General features: G+C 48.7%; 1 protein-coding gene across 1 annotated transcript; it reads left to right on the top strand.

Annotated features, from left to right (window-relative positions):
• The first annotated feature begins 4152 nt into the window (after positions 1-4152).
• Positions 4153-24508, top strand: KLHDC4 (kelch domain containing 4). The gene is made up of 12 exons (XM_056862215.1): positions 4153-4266; positions 5901-5992; positions 7036-7114; positions 8587-8685; positions 10399-10535; positions 13689-13781; positions 15252-15411; positions 17921-17990; positions 18965-19173; positions 19945-20356; positions 22371-22490; positions 24324-24508. The coding sequence occupies exons 1-12, from the start codon at positions 4168-4170 to the stop codon at positions 24497-24499; spliced, it is 1746 nt and encodes a 581-aa protein (XP_056718193.1). The 5' UTR covers positions 4153-4167; the 3' UTR covers positions 24500-24508.
• Positions 24509-25032: the final 524 nt, after the last annotated feature.

The raw sequence follows: 25032 nt of genomic DNA, 5'->3' as shown, positions 1-25032 counted from the left end.
TGAGAGATTTTCAGGGGTCAATGAGAGGCATGAAACCCTTCCACCGAATGAGGCACACACTGGAAATCAGGAACATAAGAACATACATAAGAACATGAGGAATAAGTCCAGTCTTGCTTCTTGACACGTCAGTTGGAGAAAGAGCTCCCTCTCCCGGCCCCTGGAGGCTTTAAGGGAATGTCCTTCCCTAATTTGCTCAGAATCCCTTTCTCCAGGTTAGCTGATCCTTACTGCTGGCTTACAGTTGCCAACCTCCAGCTGTAGCCTAAAGATCTCCTGGGATTACAGTTGATCTCCAGACGAAAGAGATCAATTCTCCTGGAGAAAAAGGGCTGCTGAGGTCTTTCCCCACCACAACCCTCACCTTCCCCAAACTCCACCCTCAAATCTCTAAGAATTTCCCAAGTCGAAGTTGGCAACACTACACATTCCAGAAAATAAGGTCATCTGTATCACCTTTTGTTGTAAGAGTTTGAATGGCTTTCTAACAGCCAAAACGAACAAACCAACAAACCAACCAACCAACAAACAAACGGCAGCATTCTGTGGAAATGGTGTGTGTAGATTTCCTGCCAAACTATATTATTTTGAAGCACAAACCAAAGGGCACCTATTTGGGGTGTCTGTAAAGTTCTTGTGTGTGTGTCTCAAGGCCGAGATGCACCAGGAAGGTGAAAAAGACAGCCAAGGTGAATGTAAAGACAGCTAAAGAGAATGCAAAGAGACTGCAAACTCCTCAGGGTCGGTGATTGTTCCTTTTTCATGCAAATAATACTTTAAAATATTACCTAAATAATGCTAAGTCAGAAGAGGAGACCATAGAATGGCCACACATTAATACCTCCTTCCTACAAAGTGAAGAATTTCACACCAAGTGCAGGAAGGGTACAGAAGACAGGAATGTGCTCTGGACCAGTCTCTACAGACGCATCTGAAACCACACGTGCCCTGGAAAGTGAAGCTTGAAATGCAATTGTCAACCAGGCCTTCCTGCATGGCCATCGATTGCATCAGAAACCTGATACAAGCACAGGTAGAACGGTCCTTCTGTTTTCCACACAGGCATTCATCAGGGGAGAAGGATTGTGAAGTTTGTAGAGCATCTGCTTGGCATGCAGAAGGTCCCAGGTTCAATCCTCCGCATCTCCAGTTAGAGGAACCAGGCAAGTAGGTGATGTGAGAGACCTCTCTGCTTGAGACCCTGGAGAGCCGCTGCCGGTCTGAGTAGACAATACTGACTTTGATGGACTAAGGGTCTGATTCAGTAGACGGCAGCTTCATGTGTTCATCCCTTTTAGGGAGGGGCCGTGGCTCAGAGGTAGAGAATCTGCTTGGCATGCAGAAGGTCCCAGGTTCAATCCCAGCATCTCCAGTTAAAGGGACCAGGCAAGTAGGTGATGGGAAAGACCCCTGCCTGAGACCCTGGAGAGCCGCTGCCGGTCTGAGTAGACAATACTGACTTTGATGGAGCAAGGGTCTGATAAGGCAGCTTCATGTGTTCATGTGTTCAAGCAGCAGCAGGGAACTGTTGCCAAGGGCAGAGTCCTGGATAAGTCCACATTATTAGGGCCACGTATGCCACCCTGACATCAAGTAGGAAAGGCATTGTCAAACAGAGCGTTAGGGTCAGAAACAGGCAAGGCATGAAAGGTCCCGGGGCGTTAATCTTCTTTTTGATGCTCCTGCCCAGTTCCCCAGCCTATTGAGTGCGGCCTAACCTGAAATAACAAACATAAAGCTCAGCTTCTCGGACTGACTCCCGGCAAGGACAACACAGGGCTGTTCATGGCAGAAGTCACTGTCTGCAAACGCTGGAAACGACGGGTGTCTGGCTGATCTTCTTGGTCAGCAGATTCTCTCTATAGATGTGCATTTGTGCCTACCAATGCAAAGGAAATCTCATATGTGTAGTTATGCATGGGGGGCATCTCCCTCCAAGCGTGTCGGCTGGGCAGGATTAAGGTGAAGAGTAATAATCGCTTTGGAGTAGGGTTGCCAGGTCCCCCTTAGCCACCGGTGGGGGATGCGGGTTAGGGTTGCCACATCTAGGTTGGGAAACTCCTGGAGATTTCGGGATGGAGACTGGGGAGGACAGGGACCTCAGAGGGGTACAATGCCGAGGAGTCCATTGTCCAAAGCACCTATTTTCTCCAGAACTGCTCTGTAGTCAGATCTCTGAGGATAAAGTGATCTCCTCTCTGCCACAAATACATACTGGGTCACTCACTCCAGTCAAAGGAATCTTCTTTCTGTTCGGTGAAAGGAGGTACATGAGACCAAAACTTATGGATCTGCATGGAGTGTGTGTGGGGGTGATAGTTGTGAATTTCCTGCATTGTGCAGGGGGTTGGACTAGATGACCCTGGTGGTCCCTTCCAACTCTATTATTCCAGTATTCAGGTGGCGGCTTGGTATTTGGTGGTGGTGGTGGAAAGGGACACACATGAACACATGAAGCTGCCTTCTACTGAATCAGACCCTTGGTCCATCTAAGTCAGTATTGCCTACGCTGACCAGCAGCGGCTCTCCAGGGTCTCAGGCAGGGGTCTTTCCCATCACCTACTTGCCTAGCCCCTTTAACTGGAGATGCCGGGGATTGAACCTGGGACCTTATGTGTGCCAAGCAGAGGCTCTACCACTGAGCCACTGCCCCTCCCCAAACGTCAAGTCACAGTAGGGTTTTCAAGGCAAGAGACAAACAGAGGTGGTTTGTGGGGACGGGGAGGGAAAGGGAAGGTGATTGTGAGCCGGTTGGATTCTCCTTTAAGTGGTAGAGAAAGTTGGCGTATAAAAACCACCTCTTTTCCTCTTCTTCTTCCTCCGCAGCCTTCAGTGTTCAGAGGTGCACTGCCTCTGCAAGTGGAGGTTCCACTGAATCCACTGTGGGTTGCCTAATGGCTTCAAATAAAACAACGCAGCCGCTCTCTTGCCCGCGCACGCCCCTTGGCAAAAGACTGGGCGGAAAGAAAGGGGGAGAAGGGAGCACTAAGGTAAAGGTCCCCTGTGCAAGCATTCCTGACCCATTGGTTAAGTCACATGCAGACTGTGTTTGCGGGGTGGTTTGCCAGTGCCTTCTTCAGTCTTCTTCCCTTGACCCCCAGCTAACTGGGTCCCTCCTTTCATCGACCTCGGAAGGATGGGTCAACCTTGAGCCGTCTACCTGAAACCGACTTCCGTCGAGCTCGAACTTGGGTCGTGAGCAGTTTTTTTTTTTAATACATTTTTTTTATTATTTTCTAAACTATTAAAAACATATTAGAGTCATGAGCAGAGCTTTTTTTTAATACATTTCCCCCCCCCTAAACTATTAAAAACATATTAGGATCATGAGCAGAGCTTTTTTTTTAATACAATTTTTTTTTTCTAAACTATTAAAAACATATTAGGGTCATGAGCAGAGCTTTTTTTTTTAATGCAATTTTTTATTTTCTTCTAAACTATTAAAAACATAGGGTCATGAGCAGAGTTTTTTTTTTAATACAATTTTTTTATTTTTTTCTAAACTATTAAAAACATATTAGGGTCATGAGCAGAGCTTTTTTTTAATGCAATTTTTTTATTTTTTTCTAAACTATTAAAAACATATTAGGGTCATGAGCAGAGCTTTTTTTTAATGCAATTTTTTTTATTTTTTTCTAAACTATTAAAAACATAGGGTCATGAGCAGAGCTTTTTTTTAATACAATATTTTTTATTTTTTTCTAAACTATTCAAAACATATTAGGGTCATGAGCAGAGCTTTTTTTTAATGCAATTTTTTATTTTTTTCTAAACTATTAAAAACATATTAGGGTCATGAGCAGAGTTTTTTTTTTAATACAATTTTTTTATTTTTTTCTAAACTATTAAAAACATATTAGGGTCACGAGCAGAGCTTCTGGCTGCAGTACTGCAGCTGACCGCTCTGCGCCACGGGGCTCCTAGAAGGGAGCGCTGCTGCTTGCTTCTTCTTGCAAGCCCAGCCCGGGCCGGGCGGTGCTGCAACGCGGCCTCCGGGCCAGCAGAGGGCGCAGCCGGGCCAGGCAGGGGAGCGTCGGCCTCCTCCGCTGTTCCCGGCCGGAAGTGACCTCGGTCGGGGGTCCCGGCGGGGCAAGAGGGCGGCCACGTGGGTCCCGCGCGCGGGGGTCCGGGCGGCGGGGGTGGGGTGGGGGCTCTTCGGCTGCCAAGATGGGGAAGAAAGCCAAGAAGGAGAAGAAGGGGAAGGGAGCCGAGAAAACCGCGGCCAAGATGGAGAAGAAGGTGTCCAAGAGGGCGAAGAAAGAGGAGGTGAGCCTGGCAGGGGCAGGCAGGGATCCGTCAGGTGCTGCAGCCCGTCCAAGCAAGGAGGGCGGCGCGGTGGGGGCCAGGCCGCACGTCTGAGCCGGGGCGGGATCGTCTAGGGTGGAGGAGGTCTGGGTTCAGGTCCTTGCTCCCCTGCGGGACTCAGCCTGGTGAGACAGCAAGGTAGACTTTCTCTGAATGTGGAGGATCCACTTAGGTGTTTTGGCTTAGTAGTTTGTGATAGTCTTTTCCCCTTTCTGTAAATGTTCTGTAAATGTATTGAGATAGCAAGGGGAGTCTGTTGCTGGGCAGGATAATTGTGTGTGAAGGCAGTGGGTGAAATGTCATGGAGTGTCCAGAGTGAACGATAAACAATGATAGGAGAAACTGGATGAAACTGCAACTGCACTGAGTCGCCTTTCTGTCTGTAATACAACCAGATATGCATCACTTGTTGATGTATCGTCATAACTTGAATTTGGATAAATATCTCTTCCCCAGTATAATCGGGACTCAGAGATTTCTGCCCATTAAGGCCTCTGAGTCAGCAGCTGCAAATAAACTGTTTTCTTGATAACAATGTTGGGTCTCCCTCTCCCCCGTGAACCCCGTTTTACCACATCACTGGCCCACCTCGCGGGGTTGTTGTGAGGCCAAAAGGGAGATGGGGGGTTGATATGTGCCATTGTTGGTTTGAATTCTTTGACGGAATAGGGGGATAAAAATGCACGAAGTAAGTCTTTAAGGTGTGCAGCAGCCGGTGGGAAAATGGGGTGGGGAGGAGACTTTTGTCCCTCGGCTGAGCTCAGAGCAGTGTACCCGGCTCTTGCCTCCTTCATTGTATCATCACAGCAACCTTGCAAGGTAGGTTAGGCAGCGAGGGGACGACCGGCTCCGGATCAGTGAAGCTGAAGGGGGGATTTGAACCCAAGTCTCTTGGCTCCTAGCCTGACACTCTAACCACTCTGCTGTACTGTCTTTTGGTGATGCCTCCGAGAAGGAGAGAAGGGAATGAATCCCCAAACCCTGTGTGGAAGAGGAGGAGGTGCTTTTTGAGAGCCAGCGTGGTATAGTGGTTCAGTAGTTTGGAGCAGTGGACTCTAATCTGGAGAACCGGGTTCGATTCCCCTCTCCTCCACATGAGCGGCGTAGGCTAATCTGGTGAATCGGGTTGGTTTCCCCACTCCTCCACACGAAGCCAGCTGGGTGGCCTTGGACTATTCACAGTTCTCTCCGCTCCACCTACCTCACAGGGTGTCTGTTATGGGGAGAGGAAGGGAAAGTGATTGTAAGCCGGTTTGAGTCTCCCTTAAGTGGTAGAGAAAGTCGGCATATAAAAACCAACGCTTCTTCCTCTTTCTCTTTTTGCCACAACCTGACCTGGGGAGGGGGGAGAGAGACTCCTCCAGCGTGGTCTTTAATTTTATGTTTTGCTGCATTTGAGTCCTGTTTTCCTTCTGTTGTGGAATTCAAGGGGGTTTATGCAGCGTTTTCATTTGACCCCTTCTCCTGGGGCTTTGCCACTTCTGCAAGCAGGCCATACCAGGCATTCTCTGGGACAAATTTCTAATTTTGAGCGACGTCTTTTCCTACATATCCTTCGTGGCGCACAGAGAGGCAACCTGGGCTTTTGTTTGCAGGAGGATCTCGAGGCCCTCATTGCTGAGTTCCAGACCCTGGATGCTAAAAAGATGCAAGTGCTGGAGACCATCTGCCCTCCACCTTTGCCAAGGTAAGAGGCATCCTGGAGTTTTGATTGATTCTCCCCCTCCAAATTTTGGATCTCGTGCTGACAAAGATCTTTCCTAAAACATGCTTCCTGAAATCTTGTTAACTGCTGTTGCCGGGGATTGAACCTGGGACCTTCTGTGTGCCAAGCAGACGCTCTAGCACAAAACCATAGCCTCCTCCCAATTCCAGTGGTGTTCATAACACATGTTATGCTCTCCTGGCACCAACTTATTAGTGGTCCCCCGACTGAGAAATGACTGGCTGACCTCAACAAGGACCAGGGCTTTTTTGGCTTTGGCCTGGTGGAACTCTCTGATGATGAGACCCAGGCCTTGTGGGATTTGGTGCAGTTTTGCAGGGCTTGCAAGACCGAGATGTTCCACCAGGCCTACGGTTGTTGGCAGTGACGGTTTCACCATAGCTGGCCTCCCTGGTCCATCTTGGTCCTGCCTTATCCAGCCAGTGTGGTGTGGGGTTAAGAGCGGTGGTTTGGAGTGGTGGACTCTGATCTGGAGAAGCAAGTTTGATTCCCTACTCCTCCACATGAGTGGCGGACACTAATCTGGCGAACCAGGTTGGTTTCCTCACTCCTACGCATGAAGCCAGCTGGGTGACCTTGGGTTAGTCACAGCTCTTTTAGAGCTCTCTCAGCCCCACCTACCTCACAGGGTGTCTGTTGTGGGGAAGGGAAGGTGATTGTAAGCCGGTTTGATTCTGCCTTGAGTGGTAGAGAAAGTTGGCATTTAAAAACCAACTCCTCTTCTTCTCATCCTCGCCTGGCTGGCCTGCTACTAATATTATAGGCACCGTCTAGATTTCTCGGTCTTAATCTGTTTAAGTGGATTTTACTACAAGCTTTTCCACTATAATTTACTATATGATATATTGTAAATATATATTGTATTTGAAATTGAACGTAATGTTGTTATTATTGATGTGACCCGCCCTGAGCCTGACCCTGGTCAGGGAATAAAAATCTAATAAAATAAAATGTTCCTCCCGCACACACTGATTCCTGCTCCTTGGTCTCCCTTTCTGTCTCAGACTCAACGCATCTCTTTCTGCGCATCCTGAGAAAGACGAACTAATTCTGTTTGGAGGTGAATATTTCAATGGCCAAAAAGTAAAGTATAAATTTTGTTTATTCTTCCATCTCCTAACCCCTGTTCACCTCCCCCTAACAAGATATACTTTGTTTTCTGGGGGATTTTACATGGCATTTTTAATGGGAAAATGGGACCCCAGTAAAGAATATCTCCCAATCCCAGATGGAGTCTTTAGCCATTCATATGTCCTTGAACACACACACACACACACGTGAGCACACGAAGCTGCCTTATACTGAATTAGACCCTCGGTCCATCAAAGTCAGTCTTGTCTACACCAACTGGCAGCGGCTCTCCAGGGTCTCTGGCTGAGGTCTTTCACATCACCTGCTGTCTGGTCCTTTTACCTAGAGGTGCGGGGATTGAACCTGGGACCTTCTGTGTGCAAAGCAGAGCCTCTTCCACTGAGCCACAGCCCTCCCCTCCTCGTATAAGGGGTGAGCTGGATTCCAATAGAAGGGGTCTGTGCAACTTCCTGACTGTCATCTGCATTTCAGGGGTTCATAACCTCTGGATACAGGATCAAACAGTCTTCATGAAAGGTTGCATTTAGTTTAGTGTTTTAAGGCTCACACTGAGCATATGTGCACACTCATCTTTCCAAAGGAGCTTGTCTGCCTTCTGTCCAAAAGGCGAACATCTTGTCTGAATTTTGTAAAGGCCGATGTTTGTTACAAATATTTGGAAGAAACCAGTCGTGATCCCAAATTGGCAAAGCGTGACTCAAACTAGTTCCCCTCTGTCTTTATCTTCCTTGGCCTCATTTTACCCAAAGTTGTCTCCTGTGGGGGGGTGGGGGAATGAGGGTGGTTACCTATTCTCCTCTTTCACCGTCCTTTAGATCTTATTTTTTACGTATTACATGCATTTTTATCCTGCCCTTCCTCTGAGGAGCTTGGGGTAGCATGCTTTCTTCTTCCCTCTTCCATTTTATCTTCACAACACCCCTGTGAGGTATGTTAGGCTGCGAAAGATCCCAAAGTCACCCAGTAAGTTTCCTAGCAAGGAGGGATTCGAACTCGGCTCTCCCCAGCCCTAGTCTTCCACTGTAACCATTACAGCACGCTGACTCCCAGAGTTCCTCAAAGACGGGCCACCGGCTTCTTGAAATCCCTCTCATGGGGTGGCACATAGGGTCATTCTGGGTTGTTCCTTCCTTGGAAGCTTCTGTCCAAGGGTCGAATTCATGCAACGGTTCAGTTTCGAAAAGGCTGGGCCTTATTTTTGCTTTTTAAAGTTTGTAATTGGCTAATCTTGCTATGGTAATGACCTTATACTTTGTTATGGCAGCACACTAGGTGCTTTGCAGCATGTAAAAGTATCAGCGTTGCTGCCCAGAGTGTTTGACGGGCTACAGACACATGTCCAGGGTGTGCGTGTATGTAAAGTTTTGAGAGTGGGGTGGGCCATGAAATAAGAGAATAAACCAAACGTGTCCCATGTGGGGAAGATTCTTGCAACCACTGCCTGCCTTGATGTCTCCCAACAGACTTTCCTCTACAATGAGCTCTTTATTTACAACATTCGGAAGAACACCTGGGCTAAAATCGACATCCCCAACCCGCCACCCCGGCGTTGCGCTCATCAGGTAAAACCTTTGAAGAATGGCAGGGACTCAGCAACTCTGCCCTGAGATTCCCCCTGTCACTCCCCTCCCCATGAACACATGAAGCTGCCTTATACTGAATCAGACCGTGGTCCATCAAAGTCAGTATTGTCTACTCAGACCGGCAGCGGCTCTCCAGGGTCTCAGGCAGAGGTCTTTCACATCACCTACTTGCTTAGTCCCTTTAACTGGAGATGCCTGGGACTGAACCTGGGACCTTCTGCATGTTAAGCAGAGGCTCTACCACTGAGCCACAGCCCCTCCCCAGAACATAAGTAAAGCCATGAACACACGATGCTGTCTTATACTGAATCAGACCCTCGGTCCATCAAAGTCCGTATTGTCTACTCAGACCGGCAGCTGCTCTCCAGGGTCTCAGGCAGAGGTCTTTCACATCACCTACTTGCCTGGTCCCTTTAACTGGAGATGCCAGGGATTGAACCTGGGACCTTCTGCATGCCAAGCAGATGCTACAGCCCTTCCCCATCTTATTAGATGCTGCCTTTGCTTGTCTTGGTGGGTAGACATTTTTTTTTGCCAGATCTGTAGAAATGAAAAATATCTGAGTGAACAGATTTTAAAAAATCCTGGGAATTTAATGCTGGTAACGTAGGAATTTCCAGCGAGGGTGGCGGTAGAGAGGAATGCTTCATCTGTAATATACTGCCCGCCATGAACAGCTTTGCCCAGAAGATGGTGCTCTGCCAAATGCAAAGCATCCTCTGGAATTACAATTGACTTACTCCTTTCATGTTTTTAAATTTCTTTTAGGCTGGACACACTGGCCTCTGGAGCAAATCAACACAGACTGTTTCCCCCCCCTCCCAGACACACGCACACACACACAACTTTCTTTTCCTGTTGCTCCCAAATACCCATCAGCGTTCAGGGCTTTGCGGCTTTTCTGCTCCCGCTGAGGCATGGTGTTCCCCTTCGCCGCTTGCCAATTGCTAAAGTCACAGGAACCTTTGCCAGGGGAAGACTTTGGTTTTTTTCTACTTCGTTTATACTGCACTTTTCTTCCCAGTGGGAGTGGACATGTTCATGGAGGAGAGGCGTATTCATGGCTACTAGACAAAATGGATGCTAGTCATGATGCATACCCTTTCTCTCTGGTATCAGAGGAGCATGCTATTAGGTACTGTGGAACACAGGCAGGACAATGCTGCTACTGCAGCCGTCTTGCTTGTGGGCTTCCTAGAGGCACCTGGTTGGCCACTATGTGAACAGACTGCTGGACTTGATGGGCCTTGGTCTGATCCTTCATGGCCTTTCTTATGTTCTTAACCCAAATGGCTTACAACATTCTTCTCTCCTCCATTTTCTCCTCACAACAACCCTGTGAGGTAGGTAAGGCTAAGAGTGTGTGACTGGCCCAAGGTCACCTAGTGAATTTCCATAGCAGAGTGAGGATTTGAACCTGATTGTCCCAGATCCTAGTCTGACACTCTAACCACTACTCCATGTGGGCTCAGTTCTGGTTTGCAATTCTAGCAGTGCTGGGTTCAGATCTGTGGCCTTCTTGTCAACTCGGGTGCATTCCTTTCAGCCTTGGTCCTGCTGTCTGTAAAATGGGAATAAAAACAATCCAAGGTTGCTGGAATGGGAGAATGAGGGAGACTGGGATATGCTTTGCATTTTAAAAGTTATGCATCAGTTGAATTCTCTCTTTTTCTCTCTCTGTTTCTCTGGCAGGCCGTAGTGGTCGCTCAGGGCGGTGGGCAGCTCTGGGTTTTTGGCGGGGAGTTTGCTTCGCCAGATGGGGAGCAGTTTTACCACTACAAGGACCTTTGGGTCTTGCATTTGGCCAGCAAGGCATGGGAGCAGATCAAGTAAGTGGCCTTGTGTGTCCCGGGTTGGGCTGTTCATATGCTTGAGCCTCTGGGGACACTTAATTTAAAGACAGAGAAGCAAAGAATATGTAAAAGGGGTGGTGGTGGAGGGAAACGAATGAGCCTGAATTCACATATTCCTCTCCCTAATAACACTAGACTCTGACCTGGATGGTCCAGAGTATCCTGATCTTGTCAGATCTCAGAAGCTAAGTAGGGTGAGCCCTGGTCAGTACTTGAATGAGAGACCACCAAGGAAGTCCAGGGTTGCTATACAGCACCAGAAAACGGCAAACCACCTCTGGATGTCTCTTGCCTTGACCTGGATGGCCCAGGCTAGCACAATTTTGTCAGATCTCAGAAAATAAGTAGGGTCTGCCCTGATTAGTATATGGGTGGGAGGTTGCTAAGGAAGTCCAGGGTTGCTATGAAGCGACAGGCAATGGCAAGCCACCTGTACACGTCTCTTGCCTTGAAAACCCTACGGGGTCACCATAAGTTGGCTGTGACTTGATGGCACTTTATATACACACACACAAAATATAACACTAGGATGAAACAGTAAGGGCTGCTTTGTCTGTTGCATGCAGTTTAGGACTTCCTAGTTCCAAGGCTTGTTTGTGTGCGCACCTGATCTTTTTAAATCCAAAGACTGATTAGTGAGCCTCTAAGGTGCCAGGGGCTCCTGGTTGTTTTAGCTGCAGCTAGGGTTGCCAACTCTGGGCGGGAAAATTCCTTGAGGTTTGGGGGTAGAGCCTGGGGTTGATGGGTTTGGGAGGGACCTCAGGAGGGAGGGGCTGTAGCTCAGTGGTAGAGCATCTGTTTGGCAGGCAGAAGGTCCCAGGTTCAATCCCCGGCATGTCCAGTGAAAGGGACTAGGCAAGTAGGTGATGCGAAAGACCTCAGCCTGAGACCCTGGAGAACCATTGCTGGTCTGAGTAGACAATACTGACTTTGATGGAGCGAGGGTCTGATTCAGTATAAGGCAGCTTCATGTGTTAGAATCATAGAATCCCAAGGTGTCTTGTGGGAAGAGGAAGGGAAGGAGATTGTAAGCTGGTTTGAGTCTCCTTAAAAAGGTAGAGAAAGTTGGCATATAAAAACCAACTCTTCTTTTAGTAGACAATACGACCGTGATGGACCAAGGGTCTGATTCAGTAGAAGGTTGTTTCATGTGTTCATGTACTTGCGTTTCTCCGGCTTGGGGAGACTATTTAATTTTGTTCCGTGCCAGCCGGTGGGTCTTTCTAGCTGGATGGCAGCGACTTTCCAAGTCCCGGGCGGGGCCAGGTGCTTCCCTGCACCTGAAATCTTTTGCATGAAGATGCTGGAGACGCGTGCCTGCCAAGCGTCGGCTCTTCGCCTCCTCTAATGGCTGCTTTGTGCCTCGAGTCCGCCTGGCCTTTCCTCTCTTCGCTTCCACCCTGCAATCAAAATGCCGCTGGGAGGGAGTAGCAGAAAGTTGGCTTCTCCCCCCCCCCCACTCTGTCAGGCTAGCATCAAAACAAAAGCAGGCTTCCGCCCCCGCAGCACAGATGTTGGAACGCTTCCCAAGGAGGAGGCGGAGAAGCGTTTTGTTTCTGATAAATAAAACAGACCCAGGGAAGGGGGGTTAGGTTGCCTGTGGAGAAGACAAGCTTGGTGCCAATGGAAAAGAAGGGCCAAACACACAGGCGGGCTGGCGGGAATGTAGTGACGGGAACATGTAGGAGGGACAGCCGTTCTCAAAGTGGCCCAGAAGAGGCATGGGGAACATAAGAACGGCCCTGCTGGATCAGACCAAGGCCCATCAAGTCCAGCAGTCTCTTCACATAGTGACCAACCAGGTGCCTCTAGGAAGCTCACAAGCAAGACGACTGCAGCAGCAGCATCCTGCCTGTGTTTCACAGCACCTAATATATTCGGCATATGGGGTGAAAATTGGAGGGAGGAACATTAATAATTTGAGATATGCTGATGACACTACATTATTGGCAGAAAATAGTGAAGATTTGAAACGACTACTGCTAAAAGTTAAAAGAGAAAGAGCCAAAGCAGGACTGCAGCTGAACATCAAGAAAACAAAAGTAATGACTACAGGAGAATTACACAACTTTAAGGTTGACAATGAGGAAATTGAAATTGTTCAAGACTTTCTATTCCTTGGCTCCACCATCAACCAAAAGGGAGACTGCAGCCAAGAAATCAGAAGGAGACTGAGACTGGGAAGGGCAGCCATGAAGGAGCTAGAAAAGATTTTGGAGTGTAAGGATGTGACTCTGGCCACCAAGACTAGATTAATTCATGCCATCATATTCCCTATTACTATGTATGGGTGTGAAAGCTGGACAGTGAAGAAAGCTGATAGGAAGAAAGTAGATTCCTTTGAAATGTGGTGTTGGAGGAGAATGTTACGGATTCCGTGGACTGCCAAAAAAAACAAATCAGTGGGTTATAGATCAAATCAAGCCTGAACTGACCCTAGAAGCTAAAATGACTAAACTGAGGCTGTCGTATTTTGGTCACATCATGAGACGACAAGAGTCACTGGAAAAGACAGTCATGCTAGGAAAAGTTGAGGGCAGCAGGAAAAGAGGAAGACCCAACAAGAGATGGATTGACTCAATAAAGGAAGCCACAGCCTTCAATTTGCAGGATCTGAAAAGGCTGTCAAAGATAGGACATTTTGGAGGACTTTCATTCATAGGGTTGCCATGAGTCGGAAGCGACTTGACGGCACTTAACACACACACAATATATTCGGCATTCTCTGATTCTGGAGAGAATAGGCATGCGTCATGACTAGTATCCACTTTTACTAGTAGCCCTGAATACCCCTCTCCTCCATGAACATGTCCACTCCCCTCTTAAAGCCTTTCAAATTGGCAACCATCACCACATCCTGGGACAGGGAGTTCCACAAAACTATGTGTTGTGTGAAGAAATACTTCCTTTTCTCTGCTTTGAATCTGTCACCCTCCAGCTTCAGCCAATGACCCCTCATTCTAGTATGATGAGAGAGGGAGGAAACCTCCCTGTGCACCCTCTCCACACCATGCATAATTGTATAGACCTCTATCATGTCTCCCCTTAGCCTCCTTTCCAAGCTAAACAGTCCTAAGTTGGGGTGGATGGTGGGGTTGTTGCAGCTCAGTGCTCTTGCCTTTCTTTCAGGGTCGCGGGAGGTCCTTCCGGCCGCAGCGGGCACCGCATGGTGGTGTGCAGGAGGCAGCTGATTGTGTTCGGAGGGTTCCACGAAAGCGCCAGGTTGGTCAATTCAGGCTTTGGACTGCTGGCTGCGGCCCTGCCGGCTTGGGCTCCCTTCCTCCCGCTCATCCCCATCCTAGTCTTTCCAATTGGCTGAAGGGGTGTTCCCTGTTGCCCTGTTGACTACTGGGGTTACAAGCCGTGGTGCCGAGGAAAGCCGCCTGGCAGTCTGCAGTGGAGGCATCTCACCAGAGCCCTAGGCAGGGTGGGGCTAGTGGCTGAAAGGCAGTGTGGTGCAGTGGTTAAGAGCAGTGGTTTGGAGCGGCGGACTTTTAATCTGGAGAACCAGGTTTGATTCCCCAGTCCTCCACATGAGCTGTGGAGGCTAATCTGGTGAACTGGGTTTGATTTCCCCACTCCTACACATGAAGCCGGCTAGGTGACCTTGGGCTAGTCGCAGCTCTCTTCGAGCACTCTCAGCCCCACTTACCTCACAGGGTGTTGAGGTGAGGGGAAGGGAAGGTGACTGTAGGACCGATGGTCTGATTCAGTACGAGGCAGCTTCATGTGTTCATACTGAGGAAAGGCCGTGGCTGAATAGAAGAGCCCCTGCTTTGCATGAAGAAGGTCCCAGGTACAAACTCTGGCAACTCCTGTTCAAAAGACCAGGCAGTAGATGATGCAAAAGACCTCTGTTTGAGGTCCTGCTGCCATTCAGAGTAGACAGTACTGACCTTGATGGACCAGTGGTCTGATTCAGTATAAGGCAGCTTCATGTGTGTTAGAAGGATCTGTGTAGTGTTCAGGACCAAGGCCAGCAACTTCAGGCGTGGACAGAATCCGAATGCATTTTGATGTATTCCTTAGTTTCCCCCCCTTCCAAACAACCGTTTCGGGTGTCCCATGGGGCTTTGGGAGTGACCACAAGAAGGGCCCATTTCCAGATTAATGCTCCAAGCAAAATGCAAGAAGTTTTGTTTTTAATGCCTGCTTGAACATGTAACTTCTTTTAAAAAATGATTTTTATTATAAATCATTCCCTGGCTATTCATAGCTAAAAGAAGAGCTTCTGCATTCAGGAGCAATATACCTTTAACTAATTACTAGATGCTGGAGATAAGCAAGGGAAGAGCAATTACAAGGCAGTTTGATGAATAACCCCCAAAGGGATGTGGTTGGCATACATCGTTTGACCTTATTAGAATCCTTGCAGTTTTCTCCTGCTGCGGGCAGTCTGGAAGTCACATGAACACATGAAGCTTCCTTATACTGAATCAGACCCTTGGTCCATCGATGTCCTCAGAATGGTAAGGTAAGGAAACACACTTTGTTAGTGGGCCTTTTTCCCCACCCAGGAAGAGCAGAGATCCACAGGGCAGGAGGAAAACAAGCCTCCTGATGATGCAGAAGTTTTCTTGGTGGTTCTTGGTTCGTTTGGAGTTCCTCAGCTCTGTTGGGAACAGTTTTTAAGGTACCGCTTGCCATCTCTCTCCGGTCATTGCCTGTTTCTCCTGCGTTTGTTCCCACCAGAGATTACATCTACTACAACGACGCTTATGCCTTTAACCTGGACACCTTTGCCTGGGTCAAGCTGGCTCCTTCGGGGGTGGCCCCATCCCCACGGTCCGGCTGCCAGCTGGCCACCACTCCTGAAGGCAATGTCCTCGTCTACGGAGGCTACTCCAAGCAGGTGAGTGATGCCCAGACAGGTTTCCTTGCACGGGATGGTTGCTTGCCAGATGCTTAAGCAGCCGTTGTCTGTCCCCAGAGGGTTTGTGAACAGGCTAAAAGTTACTTGTGACTTTTCCTTATTCCTGTAGGTCTTTTATGTAAATACCTACATAACTTAAGGTCTTTCCTCATGTGGCTGTGGCATGGTTCACACATGCCAGAGACTGAGGAGGTAGAATGGATATGCCCCTTTTCAGATGGCAAAAACAGCCTGGAATGCCCTTGAAGGCTAAAAAAACATCCATGCAAGCAGAAAGGTAGCACACGAAGCAAAGGAAGGGCTAGCTTTCTACTTTCAAGGAGTTTTTGAATGCAGAACATTCAAAATCTCATCCCGCCAGTCACAGCCTCCTGCTTCTGTGCATCAGGTTCTGCTGGGTGTAGCGTATTTTTTATATTGTTCTCGCTATGCTGGTTTTATTAGGTGGTAACTTATTTTTTACCACTATGTTAACCTGCTGGTTTTATTGTCCATTGCTTTTACAGTTGTCTTATTGTCAACTTGCCGATCTTATGGGTGGCCTTTTAAAAAATATCTTCATATTTTATGTAGGCTGGAAGCCATCTCACAAGCCTTTGAGAGTGGAGAGTTTGCAGGGGAGTAATTTTCTTAAATAAAGATACAGATCTGTTGTTTTTTTGTCAGCCAAGCCGAGCATCAGGGTGATTAAAACCTCACCAAAAGGATTTTCCTGCTCGGTTCCAGGGCCTTAAATACACTCTATTTAACCCTCTTGAGAATGAGAAAACCACAGGCAAGGAGGCGCAAAACCTTTCTCTGTAGTGCCTGGGAGCAGAGCTCATTAGGAGCTAATTCACTGGATCAGCCAGAGGGAGCGTCTTCTCATGTCAAACTGTTTGCCGCCACTGCCTTCCCTTCTGCTTCATTAGCTGAGGTTTCGAAACGGATCCGTGGTCCCTTTGTCAATGTACAATGAGATGGTAATGAGGATCTGAGCCAGGGCACTATCCTGCCCTTCCCAAGGGCTCTGGGTGGGCTGCCACTGTAGCCAGTCCCAGGAGCTGTGCTCGACTGGAAAACACTGACTTGCTAGAGACCGCCCAGCAAGCTTCGGGGGGTTGGGCTGATGCTTGGGGTGCCCCCCCCCCACTCCATCGACTCAGGTTTTCTGTTGGAGTGGTGGACTCTGATCTGGAGAACCGGGTTTGATTCCCCACTCCTCCACATGAGGCTAATCTGGTGAACCGGGTTGGTTTCCCCACTCCTCCACATGAAGCCAGCTGGGTGACCTTGGGCTAGTCACAGCTCTATTAAAGCTCTCTCAGCCCCACCTACCTCACAAGGTGTCTGTTGTGGGGAGGGTAAGGGAAGGTGATTGTAAGCCGGTTTGATTCTTCCTTTAATGGTAAAGAAAGTTGGCATATAAAAACCAACCCTTCTCCCTCTTCTTCCTCCTCCTCTTACTCCTCCTCCCCCCTACACAGCTACCCTCTGAAACCACCTTTGATCTTCCAGGAGTGGAAGGAGCAATGATGTTAATCTCTTTGAGGGAGGATTTTTTCTCTCTCGTCATGTTTTGCAGGATCTATTGCCTGTGTGTCTTGAGAGCAGAATATTGGTATTTTCTCCTGAAAGTATTTACCCCCCACTGCTCCCACTCTCCCCCCCCACACACACACACATTACCAGGTTCTTTTTAAATATACCAAGTGCTTTCACCAAGGATCATGTAGCTTTTAGACAACGGTGATTGAGACCATCCCTTGCCGTTCTTCTGATGGTGGACCAGAAAAGGTGTGCTTAATGCCGAACTGCTTGCATCCTCACTAATAGCAGTACCTGCAGGATGCAGCCCTGAGAACACAAACTCCTGCATCAGTATGATTTGCCAGATGCTTTCACACATGAGGTTTTCTATGGAAGAAGAAGACTTGGTTTTTATATGCCGACTTTCTCTACCACTTAAAGAAGAATCCTTACAATCCCCTTCCCCACAACAGACACCCTGTGAGGTAGGTGGGGCTGAGTGAGCTGTGACTAGCCTAAGGTCACCCAACTGGCTTCATGTGTAGGAGCAGGGAAACAAATCCAGTTCACCAGGTTAGCGTCTGCCGCTCATGTGGAGGAGTGGGGGAATCAAACCCAGTTCTCCAGATCAGACTCCACCACTCCAAACCACCGCTCTTAACCACTACACCACGCTGGAGTTAGGCAGAATCTGACACATGTTGCATAATGCTGTCTTTCTGTTCTTTAAAAAGAATTTGTGGCCTGTTGGAGCAATATGTTAAAGATGGAAGTCTTAAAAACACCTTTCCACTGTGGCAGCTCAGGTATTATAGGTGGTCCATCGAGGCTGTGGTGGTTTTTATTGAGGTTCTTGTGGGATTTGTGGACTGCTGCTTTTGCAAGACAAATTCCAGGCATTTTGCTGTTCCGCTAACTGTCCCAAGCGTGGGGAGGGAAACAGTTTGTAGTTCTATCCTCTTTCTTTCCTTTCTCTTAGCGAATAAAAAAAGACGTGGACAAGGGCACTCTCCACACAGACATGTTCCTGTTGAAGGCTGAAGGCTCAGGTGAGCAGAAGGTCTTGGTGCCACCTGGTACCCATAAATGGGAACTTAGAACTGTGTTGTGTTTTAGCTTTAGTTGTGGTGGCTTGGCTCACTCATGAGAGACACCTTGGATGGTTTTCTCTGCAGATACCCTTTGGTAGATGAGGTGATGGGGGGAAGGAATGCTGGTGGTTAGATGAAGAAAGGTGTGGTATCTGGTTTTGGTGATGGTGGGACCAGATTTACTTCTTATTTAGAACACGTGAAGCTGCCTTCTACTGAATCGGACCCTTGGTCCATCAAGGTCAACCTTGTCTACTCAGACTGGCAGTGGCTATCCAGGGTCTCAGGTAGAGGTCTTTCACGTAACCTACATCATGATCCTTTTTAAAATGGGACTGAACTGGGGACCTTCTGCGTGCCAGGCACATGGCTCTACCATTGAGCCATGTTAGCAACAAAGCAGTCCATTTTAAGAGGGAGGGGCTGTGGTTCAGGGGCAGGAAGGCTCCGTGGTTCAGTGACAGGCTTGGCATGCAGAAGATCCCTGGTTCAATCCTTTGTATTTCCATTTAAAAAAAAAAAAACCCCGCAATTATCGGTAACTGGTGCTGGAAAAGATTTCTCCACAAGAGATCCTGGAGAGCCATCAACAACACTGTGGTAGGTGGCCCAGCAGCCTGACTCCATAGAAGGGAGTTTCACGTGTTCAGAAGCTTCTTTACTAATACTTCATATTCACAAAAAATATAAGTTGCTCTTGAGAAATACCAGTGTGTAATTTGTGACACGCCTTTCACAGGGGAGGGGGGCTATATCCCCGGCACAGATGCCGGGCCAAATTAAGTGGTCACCATTGGTTAGACTTTGGGGTCATCAAAGATCGGTAGGGCTAGAATGTCAAAAAGTCTCAAGATAAAAAAGTTTTCTTTTCACTGGCCGTTTGTGCTTCTTCCTCCCCTACCTGCTCATTTAATTCCTCTTGCGTTTCTCAGAGAAATGGGCCTGGACTCGGCTAACCCCTTCTGGTGTGAAGCCCACGCCTCGTTCCGGCTTCTCGGTGGCCATCAGCCCGAACAACCGGTCCCTTCTCTTTGGTGGCGTCCACGACGAAGAAGAGGAGGAGCGCCTCGAGGGCGATTTCTTCAACGATATTTATTTCTACGACCTGGCGAAGAACCGGTGGTTCCCCGGACAGCTGAAGGTCTGGGAAATGGGCACAGATAAAATTCCCCTCTGCTGAGTTAGCCGGTCTTGGGCAAGCCATTCACAGTAGCCCCCGACTGTAACATGAAGATTGTTACGCTGGCCTACCTTTATGTGTGATGACGTGATAATCCACACGAACCCCCTTGAGTGGTTCAAAGTACTGTAGAAGTGATAAGTATTGCTATTGCCGTGTTACTAATTGGGGAGGGGCCATGGCTCAGTGGCAGAGCACCTGCTTGGCATGCAGAAGGTCCCAGGGTCAATCCCCGGAATCTCCAGTTAAAGGGATTAGGGCAAGCAGGTGATGTGAAAGAATACTGCCTGAGACCCTGGAGAGCCACTGCCGGTCTGAGTAGACAATACTGACTTTGATGGACCACGGGTCTGATTCACTACAAGGCAGCTTCATGTGTTCATGGTGTGACAAGTCATGTAACTTCTCTGAGGAAAGTATATGTTTGGGGCTCCTTCAAATAACCAAGACAGGAGAAATTTTCAACATAATGGAGAGGCAAAACAAATATCCAGCTGGGAAACATAAAGCTGTTCTAAAGGAAGACTCTTCTTCCTTTCTGCAGTACCCTTCAGCTTGCCAACGACTCTTGTAGTGGAGAGAATAAAGAGACATTTGCTTACTGCAGCGGGTGGATCTTTGCACTCAGCAAAGGCATGTGGCATAGCCCTCCCTGGGGAGAATTATATGGAGGATTGCATGTTTAAACGTTCTCCCTGACAAGCTGAGTTTTTCCCCCCCCTTTGTGACCAGGGACCAAAGTCTGAGAAGAAGAAGAGAAGGCGAGGCCAAGGGGCGGAGCTTTCCTCCTCAGCTTTGCCCGAGGGCTCTGGCGAGACCCATCCAGGCCCTGTGGAGATCGTAAAGGAGGTGGTGGCTGAAGATGGGACCATCATGACCATTAAGGAGACGATCTCGGGCCCCACGGTGGAGCAGCAGAGCTCGGAATCGGAGAGTGAAGAAGACGTGACAGGAGGCGAGGCCTCTGGCCAGCAGGTGGAGCCTTGCCCGCGTTCTAATGCCATGCTGGCGGTGAAGCACGGGGTGCTCTACGTCTACGGGGGGATGTTCGAGGTGGGAGACCGCCAGTTCACGCTCAATGACCTCTATGCCCTCGACATCCACAAGATGGAAGAATGGAAGGTCCTAGTGGAGATGGACCCCAGTAAGTTTTTTTTTTTGTGGGTGGGAGGTGTGGTTGGAGTGCGGGGGGGCTTGTCTGTGGGGCAGCCACCTGCTTTGTGTGCCAAAGGTCCTGGATGTGATCCCCAGAATTTCCAGTGAAAGGATCTCTGGCAGGAGGGATGGGGAGGACCCATACCTGTTACAACGCTTGGCAAGCCGAGTACACATTTGTATGCTTCTTCATTTTGCATTTTTAGGTCTTTTATGCGTGGGTACTGTGACCTACTTTCTCCGTTGGTCCGACTCAGTTTTTTGTTGGGGTTATGCATGAGTTTTCCGTCCCTCAGAGATGACCTTGCGCCCAGCCCTCACTATGTCCAGGTCTTCCCGATCATGATCAAACCCGATTCTTCGATCTCTCATGAGATCAGTCCAAGTCAAATTGTCCTCATCTCCTTGCATAAGCCAAGGCTCGGAACAGGGGGGCTGGGGGGGTGACGTTTTTCTCACAGTAAACACTACAGCCAATTACAAAGCAGCGTTTCAAGGGGCGGGGACTCAAATGCTTCCTGTTTTTTTTGTCTCCCACCCAAAGTTCTTTCTGAGCAGACATTTGTCACATAAAAATGGGTTTTAAAACGATGGTAATCCAAGCCCTTTTAAAAACACACACAAGGTGAGACACTTTTAAGCACTGTGTTGTGTGTCTGACACCAGTCTGCATTTATTTGGAATGGCTTATAGAGCATGGGCTCTATGTAGCCATGAGAGTGTGTGTGTAGAGAGACACACATCCAGGCTAATTCTGGCCTGGGTTAATCCCTGCAGGGAAATCCTCTTCATTGCTCCGTGAATCTAAGCTCTCTGGCTTGTGGGTGGCTCTTGAAATGTTTGGCAGAGTCCCTTCATTTGGGCTGAAGGTACCCTCTTATCCATCCCTCAATGCTTTGATTGTGGTGCTCCTTCAGCTTTCCCGTCTGATTAAATTATTCCGATTTGGTCCGTGGAAGAGTTTGGGGAAGCAACATGTTCTTGGGAGCCAGACCAGGCTGGGATCCTCAGGCAGCTGCTTCTGTGTCAGGGTTGCATTTCCAGGATGCAGCCCTGCTGTACGGCCTCACCTGTCACCCCTTAGTAAGCACTGATCAGCAGCCTTTTCTCCCTATTCTTTGGCCAGGCACTTTCTCCCTGTCTGAGTACCTGAGGCCTGGATTACCCGGGGGCTTTTTCCCCCGAGCTGTTTCATGGTCGGGGATGCCACTGGTCTGTGTTTGCAGCTCTGTGTTTGGGAGCCAGTGTGGTGTAGTAGTTCGGAGCAGTGGACTCTGATCTGGAGAACTGGGTTTGATTCCCCATTCCTCCACATGAGCGGTGGAGGCTAATCTGGTGAACTGGATTTGTTTCCCCACTCCTACACATGAAGCCAGCTGGGTGACCTGGGGCTAGTCACAGACTCACAGCTCTCTTAGAGCTCTCTCAGCCCCACCTACCTCACAGGGTGTCTGTCTGTTGTGGGGAGGGGAAGGGAAGGCGATTGTAAGCCGGTTTGATTCTTCCTTAAGTGGTAGAGAAAGCCGGCTTATAAAAATCAACTCTTCTTCTTCTTCTCTCCAGGCCAAGCTCTAGCTCTCAGGGGTCCCTGAACTTTATGAGCCTGCGGGCACAATTGTCATTTTGACACAACGTGGTAGGTGCAGCCACAAAATGGATGTCACAAAATGGCTGCTGCAGCTTACCTTCAGCCCCACAGTGAAGGCCCTTGTGCCGAAGCAATGTTTTTAAAAACATGCACAGCTATTAAAGTCTGTAAGTGCCAATCAGAAGCCTTGCTGAGGAAAAACCATGGCACCCGCAGGTACCACGTTGGGGACCCTTGGTCCAGCTGATTATCTGCCCAGATGCTGCTGGATTTCTAAAATGAAAGAGAATGGGGTGCCTAAACATTGCATTCTTTGCCCTAGAAAACCTGGCAAGTGGGAATGTTTCTTACTGCAGCTAAGTTTGTGTCCTCTTTTTCGGTGTTTCTTCCCCCCCCCCCCCCATGATATTGGCAGAAACACAGGAGTGGCTTGAAGAATCTGAGTCTGATGAGGGAGAAGAAGCGGAGGGTGCTGAGGGAGGAGAGGAGGAGGAAGGAGAAGACTCGGAGGAGGAGAGTGACGAGGAAGATGAAGGTTAGCTGGAAACAGCATCTGTGACTTTGGGCATGCCTGAAAGGCGTGGGTGGGTTTGGGTCAGGACCCACGTTCTCTGCATCCGTTAAGTACATCTGGGGTGAATTTGATGTCTTTGTTTTTTAATAGTTGCGCTTTCATGGTTTGCTTTATTATCTTAGTTGTAAGCTGCCTTGTGCTGGCCTCTGGAAAGATGGCATATCAATCTTCTAAATAAGTGAAACAAATCCCGCCTGCTGCCCAGCAATCTCCTGCTTCCCCCAAATCTCCTGCTGTCCCTTTCACATGAACGTGTGAAGTTGCCTTATACTGAATCAGACCCTTGGTCCATCAAGGTCAGTATTGTCTACTCATACTGTCTGCGGCTCTCCAGGGTCTCAGGCAGAGGTCTTTCACATCACCTACTGCCTGGTCCCTTTAACTGGAGATGCCGGGGATTGAACCTGGGACCTTCTGTATGCCAAGCAGATGCTCTATCACTGAGCCACAGCCCCTCCCAGCTTTTCTTGCCCCTTTTGTCTGGACCCCCCTTCCAGAAAGCCTGTGTGATCTCAGCTCACTTGCTTCCTACAGATCATTTTTGGCAAAGCCTTCTGGCACAATGCCTCAGTCCGTGCCCATCCTGAAACAAAGCCTATATGTGTCAGATTGGAATTAATGCAATGCTTCCTTGCCTCTCCTCCCTGCCTCAGATTTTGGATTGTAAGTGGGGGAGCGTACATCTGTACTCAGCAAAGCACCATGCACAGGGAGGGGCCGTGGCTCAGTGGCAGAGCAGCTGCTTGGCATGCAGAAGGTCGCAGGTTCAATCCCTGGCACCTCCAGTTAAAAAGGATCAGGCAGTAGGTGATGTGAAAGACCCCCTGCCTGAGACCCTGGAGAGGTACTGCCTGTCTGAGTAGACAATACTGACCTTGATAGACTGATTGTCTGATTCAGTAGAAAGCAGCTTCATGTGTTCAAGCGATGGCATTTTGTCAGTAATAATGTGGATGTCAGAAAATGTGGAGCCAAAGAGGTTGACTTGACCGAGGCCTCTGATGGAAATCGGTGCCCAGAGTTTAATTCAGAGGTCAATCTTTCAAATGAGGCTTCCCCTGAGCAGTGGTGTGAAAAGGAAGGTTTTGGGGTCAGGGCTGAAGTTCATGAGGAGGTACCAGAGCAATGTTGGAACATCACAGATCAGAACTCTGATTTAGCAAATTTATTATCTCTTTCAGCTCCAGAGCCAAATACCTGCTGCTGATTGTGTATTAGCCAACAGAGATAGGTTCTCCTATGCAAAAGTTGTGTAGATATTCCCGTTGCCAGCTATAGCACTGTTAATTATTATTATTGTATTAGAGAAAGCTGAGAGCCAGTGTAGCGTAGTGGTTAAGGTGTTGGATTAGGACCTGGGAAACCCAGGTTCAAATCCCCGCTTGCACCACAGAAGCTTGCTGGGTGATCTTGGGCCTGTCTCACACTTTCAGCCCTGACCCTGGCTAGCATTTGGATGGCAGACCTCCAAGGAATACCAGAGTCAGGCAATTTTTAAACTACCTCTGAACATCTCTTGCTTTGAAAACCCCATCAGGGGTCGCCATAAGTAAGCTAAGCCTTGATGGCAAAAATAAATAAATAGAGTAAGCTGCCTTGAACCACAAGGAAGGGTGGGGTATAAATAATTTAATAAATAAATTTAAAATAATGCAGAAGGGGCTGGGGATAACTCGTGCAAGACACTTCCTTGCCAAGGTTGAACACTGGTGATAGAGGAGGTGGGCATCTCTGCTTGGCTGCTGCTTAACCACCTGCATTTTCTCCCCTTCTGCTCCCCCCCACCCCCCACAGAAGCAGAGGAGCACCCATCCATCCAGCCTAATGAAAAGTACACGGACTATCTCTCCAGGACGGAGCAGTACTGGGTGAAACTGGCCCGCCAGCACCTGGGCCCGGATGCCAAGGAGAAAAAGGTGTTGAAAGTGGGCCACGCCATGGCAAAGACCTTCTATGAAGGATCTGCCTAGAGGAGGATTTCATGCCACTAAGCAAGGGCAGTGGGGCGGGACATGCGCTCAGCTCTGCACACGCAGCGGGGGCCCGCAGCCAGCACTGTGCGTCCTTTCCCTTTCCATGCATGGCGTGCCTCAGGAGGACGGAAGTGTCTTTTTCTTTGTGCTGATCTTTGCATGCCTGAAACCACCAGCACGTCATTGGGGGTGGGTGGGGGGCGGGGCGTTAAGCAAGTGGACGCAATTCCAAAGCTCTCAGCCATAGCCTGTAGTCTCAGGCGGCTAAACTGTACAGTAAAGTTTATTTTTCCTAGACTACTGTCAAGGAGCACTGTGTGTTTGAATGCTTCTTTGTGGGGGGGGGGCTTTTTGCACACAGGAAACGAGTTTGCTAATTTCCTATGTACAGGGAGGAGTCTTCCCCCCTCCCTTCCCTCTGCAGAAGATCTTTCTAAAGCACAATTTGCCATCCATTATCCGAATGGCACAGTTTAAGGAAAGCTTGAGCACTAATACGATTAAATTGTGTGGGCCTTCTTCTGCAACTG

Source organism: Euleptes europaea, chromosome 17 (assembly GCF_029931775.1).
Source record: "Euleptes europaea isolate rEulEur1 chromosome 17, rEulEur1.hap1, whole genome shotgun sequence".
Classification (NCBI taxonomy): domain Eukaryota; kingdom Metazoa; phylum Chordata; class Lepidosauria; order Squamata; family Sphaerodactylidae; genus Euleptes; species Euleptes europaea.
Note: the sequence above shows the minus strand (reverse complement) of the source record. Positions and strands in the feature narration are given on the sequence as shown.